Source organism: Rhinolophus sinicus, linkage group LG05 (genome assembly GCF_036562045.2).
Source record: "Rhinolophus sinicus isolate RSC01 linkage group LG05, ASM3656204v1, whole genome shotgun sequence".
Lineage (NCBI taxonomy): Eukaryota > Metazoa > Chordata > Mammalia > Chiroptera > Rhinolophidae > Rhinolophus > Rhinolophus sinicus.
In genome coordinates, this window is record NC_133755.1 from 78467060 (window position 1) to 78479937 (window position 12878).

The following is a 12878-nucleotide window of genomic DNA, read 5'->3' on the forward strand; positions in this document are numbered from 1 at the left end:
TTTACAACTCTAAACTCCGGGATTTTGTAACACATCTCAACACTAGACCGACAAGGCTTCTTTCTTAGTAGACGGACTGAGCCTTTCTGCCCGGAACCAGATGCAAGGGGGTGGTCGAAGGTAGCATCCATTTAAAAAAAAGAAAAGGATTACGCCACTCTTTTGTACTAGTCGGAAATTAGTCATGCGGCGTCGCAGAGCCACGAGGGTGGCTTCCCAGGTCACAAAAGCTCTGCCCAGGCGCCTCTGGGAGCGATGCCCACCACGCCCCCGCGGGACCGCAGGCACGCCCCCGAGGTCACGGCGTGGCGCGCACGTGCACCCCCGGGGGCGGGGCCGGGCGCGCCGGCCTGGAGATCCCGCCCCACGCGGAGCCCCACACCGCCGGAAGCGGAAATAGCGCCCGGCGCCGTCAGAATAGCCGAAACTGCCACCGCAATGCCGAAGGGGCCCAAGCAGCAGCCGCCGGAGCCCGAGTGGATCGGGGACGGAGAGAGCACGAGCCCCGCAGGTGAAGCTCGTGGGCAGGGAGGGAACGAGAGAGTAAAGAGAAGAGGAGAGAGAAAAGTGTGCGTGTGTTAGGAAAGGGTCACGAGGCGCGAGACTGGCCGGGCCGTGCGGGGCTACTGCGCATGCGTGCAGTGGGGTGGGCCGAGTTTGCCGCGGCAGCAGTGAGTTTGGGGTGGGGGTGAAAGAAAGGGTGCCGGGGTTTCGCTGAGAGGTTTAAGTGGACTGGGCAGTAGACGTGGAAGAGCGTGTGGTACTGAGGGAGAGATGGGGAGAAATGAGAAAGTCCTCTTTTCTCTTTTGGACCTTTTCCGCACCACACTGTATTCTATGTCCCACAGAAATACTGGGGGTGCCAAAAAAAATGTACGCAAGTGAACAGTTTCCTCAGCGTTGTTCAAGCAGTAGTTCGCCACAGTCAGGTGTCTGGACACTGATGGTAACCACTTTGAGCACCTCTTGTAACTGCAGAAGTCAACGTGACTTACATCTTTTGTTATTGGTATATATTGGGTATTACCATTTTATCACTTTTTTAATTTCTTAAAACGTGTATCCTTTTTTTTTGGCACCCTCTGTATATAAGCTGTGCCTGGACCACCCCGCCCTGCCACCACACACACACACTCACACACACTCTTACGCTCACCTTCAGGAGCCGGTGGTGCCACCTGCTTTTCAAGAGAGGATGATTCCTTCATGGGCTCTTTCTTAAGACACATCTGACTCACCTAGAGCAAGAGTGAAGATGTTGGATGTTGGAATGGGGGGTTAAGGTTTTCTTGAAAACAGCGAATATTTGTTGAGTGCTGTATATACTATGCTTTGGGGAGGGTAGAAAAAAAATAATGAAGACATCCTCCCGGTCTTGAAGACACTTCAAGGGAGAGATAGAATGGACCCAAATAGTTACAGTAGGCACACAGTGACTAATTTTACACGCATTTGTTGGATGCCTGCTGTATATCTCATACTGTGCAGAGGAACTGGGAATATAGTGATAAAAGAGAAGCCTTGCTTTGAAGGGGCACCCAGTCTAGTGGAGGGGACAGAACGTTAATCAGACAGTGGTTGACAGAGTGTGATGAGTATGCTTGAGAATGCTATGGGACTGAGAAGAAAAGAGAGGCATCTATTCAGACAGGTAGGGTAGGAGTGTCGGCACAGCCTCCCAGAAATATATGATAAGCTGAGTTCATTCTTGAAGGATCTGTATGACTTAGCAAGGGGAAGAGCAATTCCAAGCAGAGAATTGTGTCCAAGGCTAGTGATGTAGGTGAGCCCAGCTGGTTCCCACTATTGGATGACTGGTGTTGGGAAAATGTGCAGAAGACAGGTAATGAAAGGCTTTATACGCTATTCCGGGGCATTTAGTTCTAAGAATATTAAGAAGAAGGACCTGTTGAAGTGCATAAAGAATGATATGATCAGTTCACAGTGACAGCACTGGGCAGTGGAGAATGGCTTGAATTGGTGAGGATTGGAGGCAGGGAGACCATTTAGGAGGTTCTCGCAACGATCCAGTTGAGAAGTGGTAAGAGTAAGCCAGGGCGGTGAAGACTAAAGGGTTATTAAGGAAGTGGCATTTACCAGAATTGGAAACTGGCCAATGGAAGGGAGGAGAATTAGGGATGACGCTCACTTAAGTAAGTCAATGGGCAGTAAGTAGACTATTAACTAAAAGCAGTAGGCCTGTATGATGGGGAGTGGGCAGAGAGAAGGGCAGCTTTTCAGTGCTGAGTTGGAGCTTTCTGGGGAATTTCTAAGAGGAAATGGCAAGGAGAGAGCTCTCGACTAAAAGTAAAGACAGGCGAGTGTCGGTGAAGTCTTGGATATGGAGGAGACCTCTGCAGATGGAAGCGTAGTGTGGGCTCCGCTTTTGAGACTCAGTGAAGATGGGACAGAAAACAGTGATTAGGGGAGGAGATTGCAAGGTTGAGGAAAGTGTTTTATTTGGCTTTGAAGTTAGGAGCAGCTTAAGTGATGTACTAAAGGGAACGAGGCATTAGAGGAGGAGCAATGGAAGATACAGCACTGCAGCTGCACTTAGCCTTATCCTGGGCCTTGGTGCTTGGTTACACTTCCTCACAACCCAACCTGCACACAGGCTTTTCCTCTACTTACAGGCAGAAGGATCAGAGTGATGTTTCAGGTACAAAGGGGATTTAAAAGAAGGGCAGATGGTGTGGTTGTGTTAGTCTTTGGAGAGAAACTAGTGTCTGGGATTTGTCACTCCTTAGGGTTGTCAACGTGAGCTGGTCATGTCATTCCTTCTTACGTACTGCAATGGGTCCTCCTTAAAGTCATTAGGGTTAGACTCCTTGGAATATACAGCCTTACATTACTTCTCCTGTACATCTTTTCAGCTCTACCACTCTAGTCACCCAGTAGTGAGATCAGATTCTGAAATGTGTTCTGGACGGAGGACCAAGATTAAGCAAAGACAGACAGAAGCATGCCTGGGACTAAATCAAGGAGCAGTGAGAAGCCAGTGTCCAGAACACAGGTGTGGATGGGGAAACAGATATAGCAGAAAAGGTAGGATAGGGCCCTTTTAGTCTATGCAGCTCTAAATTATAGGGCTTGTCCTCATCAATCTCCGGTTCTTGGCATAGTAGATGCTCAGTAAAACCTTCCTAAATAAGTGATTACTATGGATTAAATGGGATTCTGGTCTAAGAAGTACTTAATGTGGTAGATAGCAGAAAGCAGTTAGGTTTTGTTTGGTTGGCTTTTTTAGAGCTAAATAACTACAGGAGTGCTTTTGGATAGGATGGCATGGTTTGGAGGGGAATATGATAGTGGATAGGTCTGGACATAAGGAGAAATCATGAAGCTGCTCCCAGTTTGACGGTGGGAGGGAGACAGGGAGTTAGACATAGTACCCTGCCTTCCGGGAAACCAGGACTGACAGAAGGGAGGAGCTGGAATATATTCTGTCGAGTGAACTTTTATTACTTCCCACTTTGCTCCCTGGAACCACAAGCTAAAGGTGGCTCTCTAGGATGAAAGACTGACTGTGCTAAGTATAATACAGTGTGATGTGTGCTAGAATGTTGTGCGAGCAGAGCAGGTGGGGCATAGACCCAGATGTTCATTTACTTTCCAAACAGCTCTATTTACATGGCCTGTAGGCTTCACAGGCAACATATCCCAAACTGAATGTATGGTATCTTCGTCCTACCTTCACCCCCATGGGTGGCAGGGTGGGAAGAGGGGACATTCTCTTCCACTATATTTCGAGTTAATAAATGGTACCAATAGCCCAACTCATTTTGCCAACTAAAAACATAGGCATGATCTCTGATACTCTGTCTTACTTCCTTTCCACCTCTACCTTCACCCTCTGAATTCTGCTTTCTCCCTCCCACTGCCACCCTAGACCCAGCCACCACTGTCTGTCCTGTGGGACAATACAAATGTCTAGGGAATGATAGTTGAACTAGAAAAATAGTAAAATAGGGTGGAGGCCACTGAGGGCTTTGCGGGGGGATCAGGCTGCTTTGAAATTTGCAAATAAGCATTCACAATGTCTGCTTAACCTTCTAGACAAAGTGGTGAAGAAAGTGAAGAAGGACAAGAAGACCAAAAAGACGGTGAGAAAATGAGGTTGAGGATGAGAACTGATCGTGCTTCCGAGCAAGACGCAGCCATGTGAGGGAGGTGGGAGGTCCGAGGGGGAGGACAGAGCTTATCAAGAGAGGAAGCAGGGTGAGGATGGGAGGGCAGGTCGGCAGGCAGAGTCGGGGGGTTCTGGTCTCAGCCGTGTTGTTGTACATCTTAACTCTCTCTGTAGTTCTTTGAAGAGCTGGCAGTAGAAGATAAGCAGGCTGGGGAAGAAGACAAGTTTCCCAAGGAGAAGGAGCAGCAGCAGCAGCAGCAGGTCTGAGCGTTGGGCCCACGAGTCCGAGGGGTGCCTTGGGCCCAGCAGCCCCTCTGCAGCCCACACCGGTTCACCCCGCTGATGGAGACTCTTGGAGGCAGAGGTCCCGCAGGGCCCTGGGCTCAGCGTCATTCTCTCATCCTCTTTGCTTTCAGCCGCAGAAAAAGAAACGAGACGCCCGAAAAGGCCGGCGGAAGAAGGATGTGGATGACGAAGGAGATGAGAAAGAGCTCCTGGAGCGTCTTAAGAAGCTCTCGGTGCCGGCCAGTGACGAGGAGGATGAGGGTAAATGACGTGAGGGGAATGGGTGCCTGGAACCCGTGAGCCATGAAGAGTGAAGGCCTTGTTTCTTGATCTTTGGCTTGGTTTAGATTGAGGAGCCAGACGTTGTAATTCTCTTTCCTGCCTCATCTTTTTTCCTTGTCATTTCAGTGCCAGCCCCAGTACCCCGAGGAGGGAAGAAAACCAAGGTAAGCCATCTGCGTGGTAAACGGAAACCTCATGGGCCTAACCTTGACCAGCCCACTGACTTCTCTGGCTCTTTCATTTTCCAGGGTGGTAATGTTTTTGCAGCCCTGATTCAGGACCAGAGTGAGGAAGAGGAGGAGGAAGAAAAACACCCTCCTAAGCCTGCCAAGCCAGAGAAGAATCGGATCAATAAGGTGAGAGTGGTGGCTGTGCTGGGTACTCCCACCCCACGGAGCGCCTTCCCCACCCGTAGTGGGGTAATGCCCTGACTTCCTGCTTTTAAGCTCACTCCTCTAGGCCTGTTTTGCTTATACTGTCAAAATCAGGTTTTTAAAATACTCTCCTCATCACTTGGAAATCTACAGTGATTCTGTTGCTTTCACTTCAGAGTCTAAAACAAAGGCCTCACGTCTTTGCTCTTGCACTTGGGCCCTGTGCATTGTTGCCTGGGACTCTGCCATGCGTGCCTTGCAGACCAGCCTGGTCACATCCAGCATGAGGCAGATGATGTCTGTGTCAAAGCCTTTTTTTCTCTATGCTCCGTCCTCCGTCTTCCCTAGAAGGCCTTCCCCAAACCCATGTCCATTACCTCTTCTCAAGATTCGCCCTCTTGAGGAAGCCCTCCAGCGCTGCTGCCACCCACCCATGTAGCTCACTTGCCTGACTCATAGGCCCTTAGCTTTGTGAATATTCTGTAACGTTCTCTTCACTAGTCTCAAACTGGAGTGTAGGGTTTTTTTGGCTCTCATTTTCTTCCTAGCACCATTCAGTACAGTTAACTCCTCGTCCTGGACTCTCTGGAAATGCCTGTAAAGCAACAAGATAGCAAATTAATTTGTGTGTGTATATATGTGTGTCTTCTCCAGGCTGTATCTGAAGAACCACAGCCGGGGCTCAAGGGCAAAAAGGAAAAGGAAGAGAAGTCAAAGGGGAAGGCCAAGGTGAGGGAGTAATTGGCAGGAGGAGGTGCTGGGTCTCAGAGATTTGGGCGTTTCATCGGACGTGCTGTCTTTTCCGTTAGCCTCAAAATAAATTTGCCACTCTGGACAATGAAGAGCAAGAGGATGAAGAGGAAATGACACAAGAAAAGGAACCACCCAAGCAAGGGAAGGAGAAGGCCAGGAAGGCAGAGCAGGTGCATATTTTGCTGTTGGGGATGGGGGGTCAGGGTCTCAGGGTGCTGATACTGTCCAGAGCAGCAGTCGGCAAACTTCTGTAAAGGAGTTGGCGCATAGTGAATGTTTTTGGCTTTGCAGGGCATATACGGTCTCTGATGCATATTTGTCTTCCTTTTTTTTTTAAACAACTCTTTGAAAATGTAAAACTGTTCTTAGCTCCCGGGCCATATAAAAACGGATGCCGGGTCAGATTGGGCCCATGGGCCAGTTTTCAGAGTTGAAAGGACCTGGCTTTGCCACTTACTAGCTGTGTGGCCTTGAGTAGTACATCCTCTACCTCCTTGATTCTCAGTTTTCTCTTCTGTATGACATGAGGGAGTCCAGTAGTTTCTGAGGTACTCTATACATCTAGTACTTTCCCATCCTGTTGTTCTGGATTTCTCAGTGGCTGTGTTAGGGCTTCAGACCTTTTCTTTGCATGTTACTGTGTAAGCTACAGAAACACTGGCTACATGAGGAGAAGGACCCATTACGTTGATTCTGTCCTCAGTTACATTGCGTTAGTAGTTCTGTTTACAGGTAACACACACATACATCATAGATACACTTCATACACACAGAACTCCTGCCATCTGTCTTGTACCATGATTCCTGGTGGCAGAAATGGATAAAGGACTGCAAGGAAACCAGGGGTGGGTATGAGAATGAGAAGATTCACCAGATACATGTCAGGACTCTAGGAGAGAAGGGAAGAGCTGCCTGGAACTAGGGGTGGATCACATGAACTCCAGGTTCTAGAAGGGGGCCTTCACTTTTTACCGTCCCCTCGTTCTCACAGGGGTCAGAGGAGGAAGGAGAAGAGGAGCAAGACGCAGGGGAGTCTAAGGCCAATGATCCCTACGCTCACCTTAGCAAAAAGGAGAAGAAAAAGCTGAAGAAACAGGTAAGACCTTGGGTTCTTAGTGGTCAAAAGAGGAGAAATTGATTTATTTTTATGCTTCAACTATGGGACATGCGAGTTGGTGGACAAGAAGGAGAGCTTGAGTGCTACTTGAAATAAATAGAGTACGGACAGAATGGTGTTCTGTGAACCTTGTCTCGGTGTCCGATGACAGGAAACTGGCAGACAGTAGTTCTCCTTCCTTCTCAGATGGAGTATGAGCGCCAGGTGGCTTCATTAAAAGCAGCCAGTGCTGCGGAGAATGACTTCTCCGTGTCACAAGCGGAGGTGTCCTCCCGCCAGGCCATGTTAGAAAATGCCTCTGACATCAAGGTAGGTCTGAGGGGATTTCTCCCACCCAGCCGCCCAGGGAAGAGCCCGTTCTCTCACCTTTCCCTCAGTGGTCATGGCGACCAATAAGGGGGCTTTGACCACCGACAAGAAAGCTTGGAGGTGTTTTCCATGCCTTGAGTTCTGCCAACTTAAGCGAGAAGATAGAAAAAGCAAAAGTATAGGGGTCCACCCTGGAGGGAAATTGGGTGGGACAGGCTGGACTGGCTTGGATTTGGGAGATCCCATTGGGTAGTGGACAGGGACGTGGACCGGCCTGGTAAGAGCAGGGCACAGTGCCAGCAGGCTTGGCTTGTCAGGCTTCCTGGCAGGGAGAAAGCTGCAGCTCTGTCTGAAAGGGAGAGTTCTCACATTCCCATCCCTCCCTTTGCCATGTTTGCTTCCCTGACGACTGCAGCTAGAGAAGTTCAGCATCTCGGCTCACGGCAAGGAGTTATTTGTCAACGCGGACCTGTACATTGTGGCCGGCCGCCGCTATGGGCTAGTGGGACCCAACGGGTGAGGAGTGGGGGGCTGGAGGTATGGGGGTAGGGTGGAAGGAAAAGGAGAGCCTCCACAGTGGTGACCTGGCCCTGGCGGCTGTCTCATTCCTAGCAAGGGCAAGACTACGCTCCTCAAGCACATTGCCAACCGGGCGCTGAGCATCCCCCCCAACATCGACGTGTTGCTGTGTGAGCAGGGTGAGGCCAGTGGGGGAAGGTGAGGGCAGGGCCAGTGGGGAACCCACCGAGAAGAGCAGAAACTGCTTGTGGTGTTGGGACAGTTACTGGGGACTGGGAAGTGAATGCCAAAGGAGGGCGAGGAAAGAGTGGACTGCAGGATGTTTTCTTTGGGCAGGGCCAGGCAAGGCAGAATGGAGCTGTGGGAAGGGGGACTAGGTTCTTAGCCCTCGAGTGGCCTGACTGTTGTCGCCCTGCTCCCCAGAGGTGGTAGCAGATGAAACGCCAGCAGTGCAGGCTGTTCTTCGAGCCGACACCAAGCGAGTAAAGCTGCTGGAAGAGGAGCGACAACTCCAAGGACAGCTGGAGCAGGGGGATGACACAGCCGCCGAGAGGCTAGAGAAGGTAGAGGAGATGGCTCAGGGGACACGGGCTAGACTTGGGGCTTCCTGTGACCTCCGGACACGTTTCCTCTTCTCGCTCCTCTCAGGTGTATGAGGAATTGCGGGCAATCGGGGCGGCCGCTGCAGAGGCCAAAGCCCGGCGGATCTTGGCTGGTCTGGGCTTCGACCCTGAGATGCAGAACCGGCCCACACAGAAGTTCTCGGGGGGCTGGCGCATGCGTGTGTCCCTGGCCAGGTGGGCCGCCCACCTCACCACCCTCCCAGCCCAAACCACCCGGTCCCTTTTGCTCATTCTTCTGAGGCCAGCAGGGAGGTTCAAGGCCAACTTGTCTCCCTTCCTGTCTGTGTTGTCAGGCTTCAGGTCTTTTCTGCATTTCTCTCCCCTCCTGGTGTATATCCTCACCGACGTCTCACAGGAACTTCCCTAAGGGATTGGGAAGTGTTCATGGTCTCAGGCTGCACCCCCGGGGCTACTCAGGTTCTCTGAGCAGGGACCTGCCTCCCTCTGACCCTGCACTTTGCTGCCCAACCCTCTAGAGCGCTGTTCATGGAGCCCACGCTGCTGATGTTGGATGAGCCCACTAACCACCTGGACCTCAATGCTGTCATCTGGCTCAATAAGTGAGTGGCCCTGGATTAGTCTGCATCACTGGTCCTGTTCACTCTGCCCTGGACAACTCTCAATCTGGCCGTCCCTCTTTGCCTCCCTGCCCCCGTAGTCTGTCCTTCCCCTGATGTAGCCCTAACTTGACCGATGTGACATTTCCACACTCTTCTCTAAAATCCAGTTATCTCCAGGGCTGGCGGAAGACGTTGCTCATCGTGTCCCATGACCAGGGCTTCCTGGACGACGTCTGCACCGATATCATCCATCTTGATGCCCAGCGGCTCCATTACTATCGGGGCAATTACAGTGAGGAGGACTGCTCGTGGGTGGAGGAGAGATGGGGCCCCGAGGAGAGGCCTGGGAGGGGTGTAGGGACGTGGTGATAAGCTGGATCTTTCTGGAATCAGACAGTGATGCCCGCCCCATCCCCCCAGTCCTGATTACCCCTCTCTGCAGGGGAGAGGGCACCCAGTGATGCCCGTCCTCTTCTGCCCCAGTGACCTTCAAGAAGATGTACCAGCAGAAGCAGAAAGAACTGCTGAAGCAGTATGAGAAGCAGGAGAAAAAGCTGAAGGAGCTGAAGGCGGGCGGCAAGTCCACCAAGCAGGCGGTGAGCACTCGGGGGCTTCCTGTGACGAGGTGGTCTTCTCAGCAGGACGAGCTGGCCGGCGGCACCGGCCTGCATTTCAGGGGCTGCTGCGAAGGTATGCGTTTCTGCCTTTCCCCTTTCTCTGCAGGAAAAGCAAACAAAGGAAGCCCTGACTCGGAAGCAGCAGAAGTGCCGCCGGAAGAACCAGGACGAGGAGTCCCAGGAGGCCCCTGAGCTGCTGAAGCGGCCCCGGGAGTACACTGTGCGCTTCACGTTCCCCAACCCGCCGCCGCTCAGCCCGCCTGTGCTGGGCCTGCACGGTGAGCACGGCGCCAGCAGGGCACCTGCTCCTGTTCCGCCAGGCCAGGATAGTGGGGGAGCGGGGACCTTCGCGTAGCCCAGAAAAGAAAGGAAACGGCCGCTTTTTCTGGTGCTCAGGTGTGACGTTTGGCTATGAGGGGCAGAAACCACTCTTTAAGAATCTGGATTTTGGCATCGACATGGACTCAAGAAGTGAGTTGGTGTCGGGTGGCGCAGGAGCACAGGAGAGTCTGGGGACCTCTGTGACCCCCTGTCTTGCTACCTGCAGTCTGCATCGTGGGCCCTAACGGCGTGGGGAAAAGCACCCTGCTCCTGCTGCTGACAGGCAAGCTGACTCCGGTGAGTCCTGAGCCACCCGGGAGGACAGACTGCGATGTGTGGGAAGTGGAAATGCGGAGGGGGGGGGGCAACACCGGACCCTCCACAGGGGGGCGCTAAAGACAGAACACGCGGAGAGCTCGTTTCCCTGAGGTGCTACAGAGCAGGTTAGATCGGGTCAGTGAGGAGAGCTAGAAAGGGGGGTCACACTGCTGGAACCCCCATGGGTGTTTTGGTTATACAAGTACATGTTCATTGTAGAATAATTTGAAATTGCATAAGCCAAATAAAAATCCAGAGATACCGGAACTGATTTTGCTGGATCGCTTTCACCTTTTTTCCTTTGCAAATGTGCATATCCTTTTTTTAAACAAAAATGGCCATCACATGAATTTTTCTGTAGTCAGCTTTTTCCAGATAATACATATATCATACATTTTCCATGACAGTAATTATATGTGTACATTTATTTATATAGATTTCACATAATTTGATGTTAGTCATTTAGATTATTTCTGATGTTTCACTAAAAGACACTACTGTAGTAAATATCGTACATCTTTTATGAATTTACTCTTCTCAGGATAAATTCCCTAGAATTGCTTTTAAGGTTTTGGCAGTATATCGCCATATTGTGCTTTAGATAGGTCGTAGCCATCTGTACTCCCTCCAGGAAAGTGTTGAGAGGGCCCTTTTCCTCACACCCACAGAGCAGATCTTTAGAAAGACGCTCTTAGATCCTCCTGCCAACTGTCCCGAATCCCCATCTGAGGTGGGGCCTGAGAATGTGTGGTTCATGGGTCTCGCTGGGTGGGAAGGGTGTTCTTGGTCATGGTCAGCCTCCCCTGATTCTGGATCTGTGCTTCTGTGCCCCCCGCTGTATTCTTCTCTTACACCTTGTGCCCCGTACTCTGACTTCCCAGTGTGCCCTTATCACACGGGGAAGAACGTCCTGTTCCCTTGCGCACTCACCTGCCTCAGCCGCATTCTGCTATTCATCTCCCCCTCAGAAGCTGGGGTGTGGACCTGCGGCACCTTTCCCTTCCTCTCCCTGACCACCTGCTCTTTCCTTGCAGACTCGTGGGGAAATGAGAAAGAACCACCGGCTGGTGAGTTGGCTTTGGGAATTGGGGAACAAGAGTGGGCAGAGGGAGTATGACTCACCAACCACCTCCGTCTCCCCCGGGCAGAAAATCGGCTTCTTCAACCAGCAGTACGCAGAGCAGCTGCGCATGGAGGAGACGCCCACCGAGTACCTGCAGCAGGCCTTCAACCTGCCCTACCAGGACGCCCGGAAGTGCCTGGGCCGCTTCGGCCTGGAGAGCCATGCCCACACCATCCAGATCTGCAAGCTCTCCGGTACACTGCGGGCTGGGGAAGCTGTCCTGCTCCTCAGTGTTCATCTCTGCAGACCACCTGGCGGCGGGAAGGAAGGGAGCCAGGGCGTGGGGGGCCTCGTGCGCATGCGCACACAGCCAGGGTTCGCCTGCAGAGATGTCAGGCAGCCACAGGTGTGATGGACCTCCTTGTCCTCTGCCACAGGTGGGCAGAAAGCCCGAGTTGTGTTTGCAGAGCTGGCCTGTCGGGAGCCCGATGTCCTCATCTTGGTGAGTGAGCTGGGCCACAGGAGGGGGTGAGTTACAGGCAGGTAGGAGTGGTCGTGCTTAGTCACGAAATGCCACCGTCTCCACAGGACGAGCCCACCAATAACTTGGACATCGAGTCGATCGATGCCCTGGGGGAGGCCATCAACGAGTACAAGGGCGGTGAGTCAGCTCAGCACGCGCCCCTCCTCTTTCCCTCTGGGCCAGGCCGCAGTGTCCTGCGGCTGGGCCGCCCTTGGTTCACGTTCTGATTTCTTCCTCCCTTCTGTCCACCTTCATTCTCGCCATCTTTCTGCAAAGCTGTGATCGTCGTCAGCCATGATGCCCGGCTCATCACAGAAACCAATTGCCAGCTGTGGGTGGTAGAGGAGCAGAGTGTGAGCCAAATCGACGGTGACTTCGAGGACTACAAGCGGGAGGTGTTGGAGGCCCTGGGGGAGGTCATGGTCAGCCGCCCCCGAGAGTGATCTTCCCTCCCAGAAGTCTCCCGCAAGACCAGCTCGCGTCCCTGTTGTCCCGTCTCCACCCGGCAGCCTGCGTCTGTCTGCAGCTCACCAGCACAGGGAGGCAGGGGTGCCTGATGTGACTAGGAGACCACTTTGACTGTTGCCTTTCCTCTGAGAGACTTTTCTGCTCCCTTTTGTTCAGCTGGCCTTGTGTATGACATCCCTCTGTGTAGACAGAGGTGACCTTCCTTATTGTGGGGTTCCATCCAGCCAGACGTTCGTGGCCAGTTGTCTGCAGCCTCTGGTCCATCTTAAAGCTTCGGGCGTGGTGGCCCCCGGTCTCTGGTGCTGCTGTTTTTTGGTAGATTTCATGCTGACTTCATGATGCAAACAGCTGGTGAGCTCAGAGCCGGAGAAGGGGTCTGAGGCCGGTGCTGCTCCTGGGACTTGGTGTCTGCAGTCTCTGGGTTGGGTGGGGACTTGGAGGCAGGAAAGCATTGCTGCTGAACTTGAATCTCCCTTTACAAGGAGAAGAAATAAAGGAAAGGAGTTGCTGCTGCCTTGTCACTGTTTGGAGATTCATGGGAGCTGAAACTGTTCTGTCATGATTTGCTTTGTTCAGTTTTCTAGCAGCATTTGGTATCCTTGCTTCCCCACTGATAC

General features: G+C 52.3%; 1 protein-coding gene across 1 annotated transcript; it reads left to right on the plus strand.

Annotated features, from left to right (window-relative positions):
• Window positions 1–357: 357 nt before the first annotated feature.
• Window positions 358–12774, plus strand: ABCF1 (ATP binding cassette subfamily F member 1). The gene is made up of 25 exons (XM_019717403.2): window positions 358–511; window positions 4057–4103; window positions 4304–4390; window positions 4546–4675; window positions 4823–4860; window positions 4945–5052; window positions 5725–5799; window positions 5880–5993; window positions 6815–6919; window positions 7127–7249; window positions 7665–7765; window positions 7862–7947; window positions 8192–8331; window positions 8417–8565; window positions 8868–8951; window positions 9119–9243; window positions 9435–9547; window positions 9675–9846; window positions 9965–10039; window positions 10116–10186; window positions 11242–11274; window positions 11356–11524; window positions 11708–11772; window positions 11859–11931; window positions 12070–12774. Exons 1-25 carry the CDS (start codon window positions 439–441, stop codon window positions 12234–12236), a joined length of 2523 nt encoding a protein of 840 aa, XP_019572962.1. The 5' UTR covers window positions 358–438; the 3' UTR covers window positions 12237–12774.
• Window positions 12775–12878: the final 104 nt, after the last annotated feature.

Bases quoted from the DNA above. Each gene is read 5' to 3' on its own strand.
- ABCF1 (XM_019717403.2), top strand. From the start codon at position 439: ATGCCGAAGGGGCCCAAGCAGCAGCCGCCGGAGCCCGAGTGGATCGGG. The intron at 8,566-8,867 runs GTGGGCCGCCCA...CCAACCCTCTAG, and splicing joins ATGCGTGTGTCCCTGGCCAG to AGCGCTGTTCATGGAGCCCA. The intron at 8,952-9,118 runs GTGAGTGGCCCT...TCTAAAATCCAG, and splicing joins GCTGTCATCTGGCTCAATAA to TTATCTCCAGGGCTGGCGGA.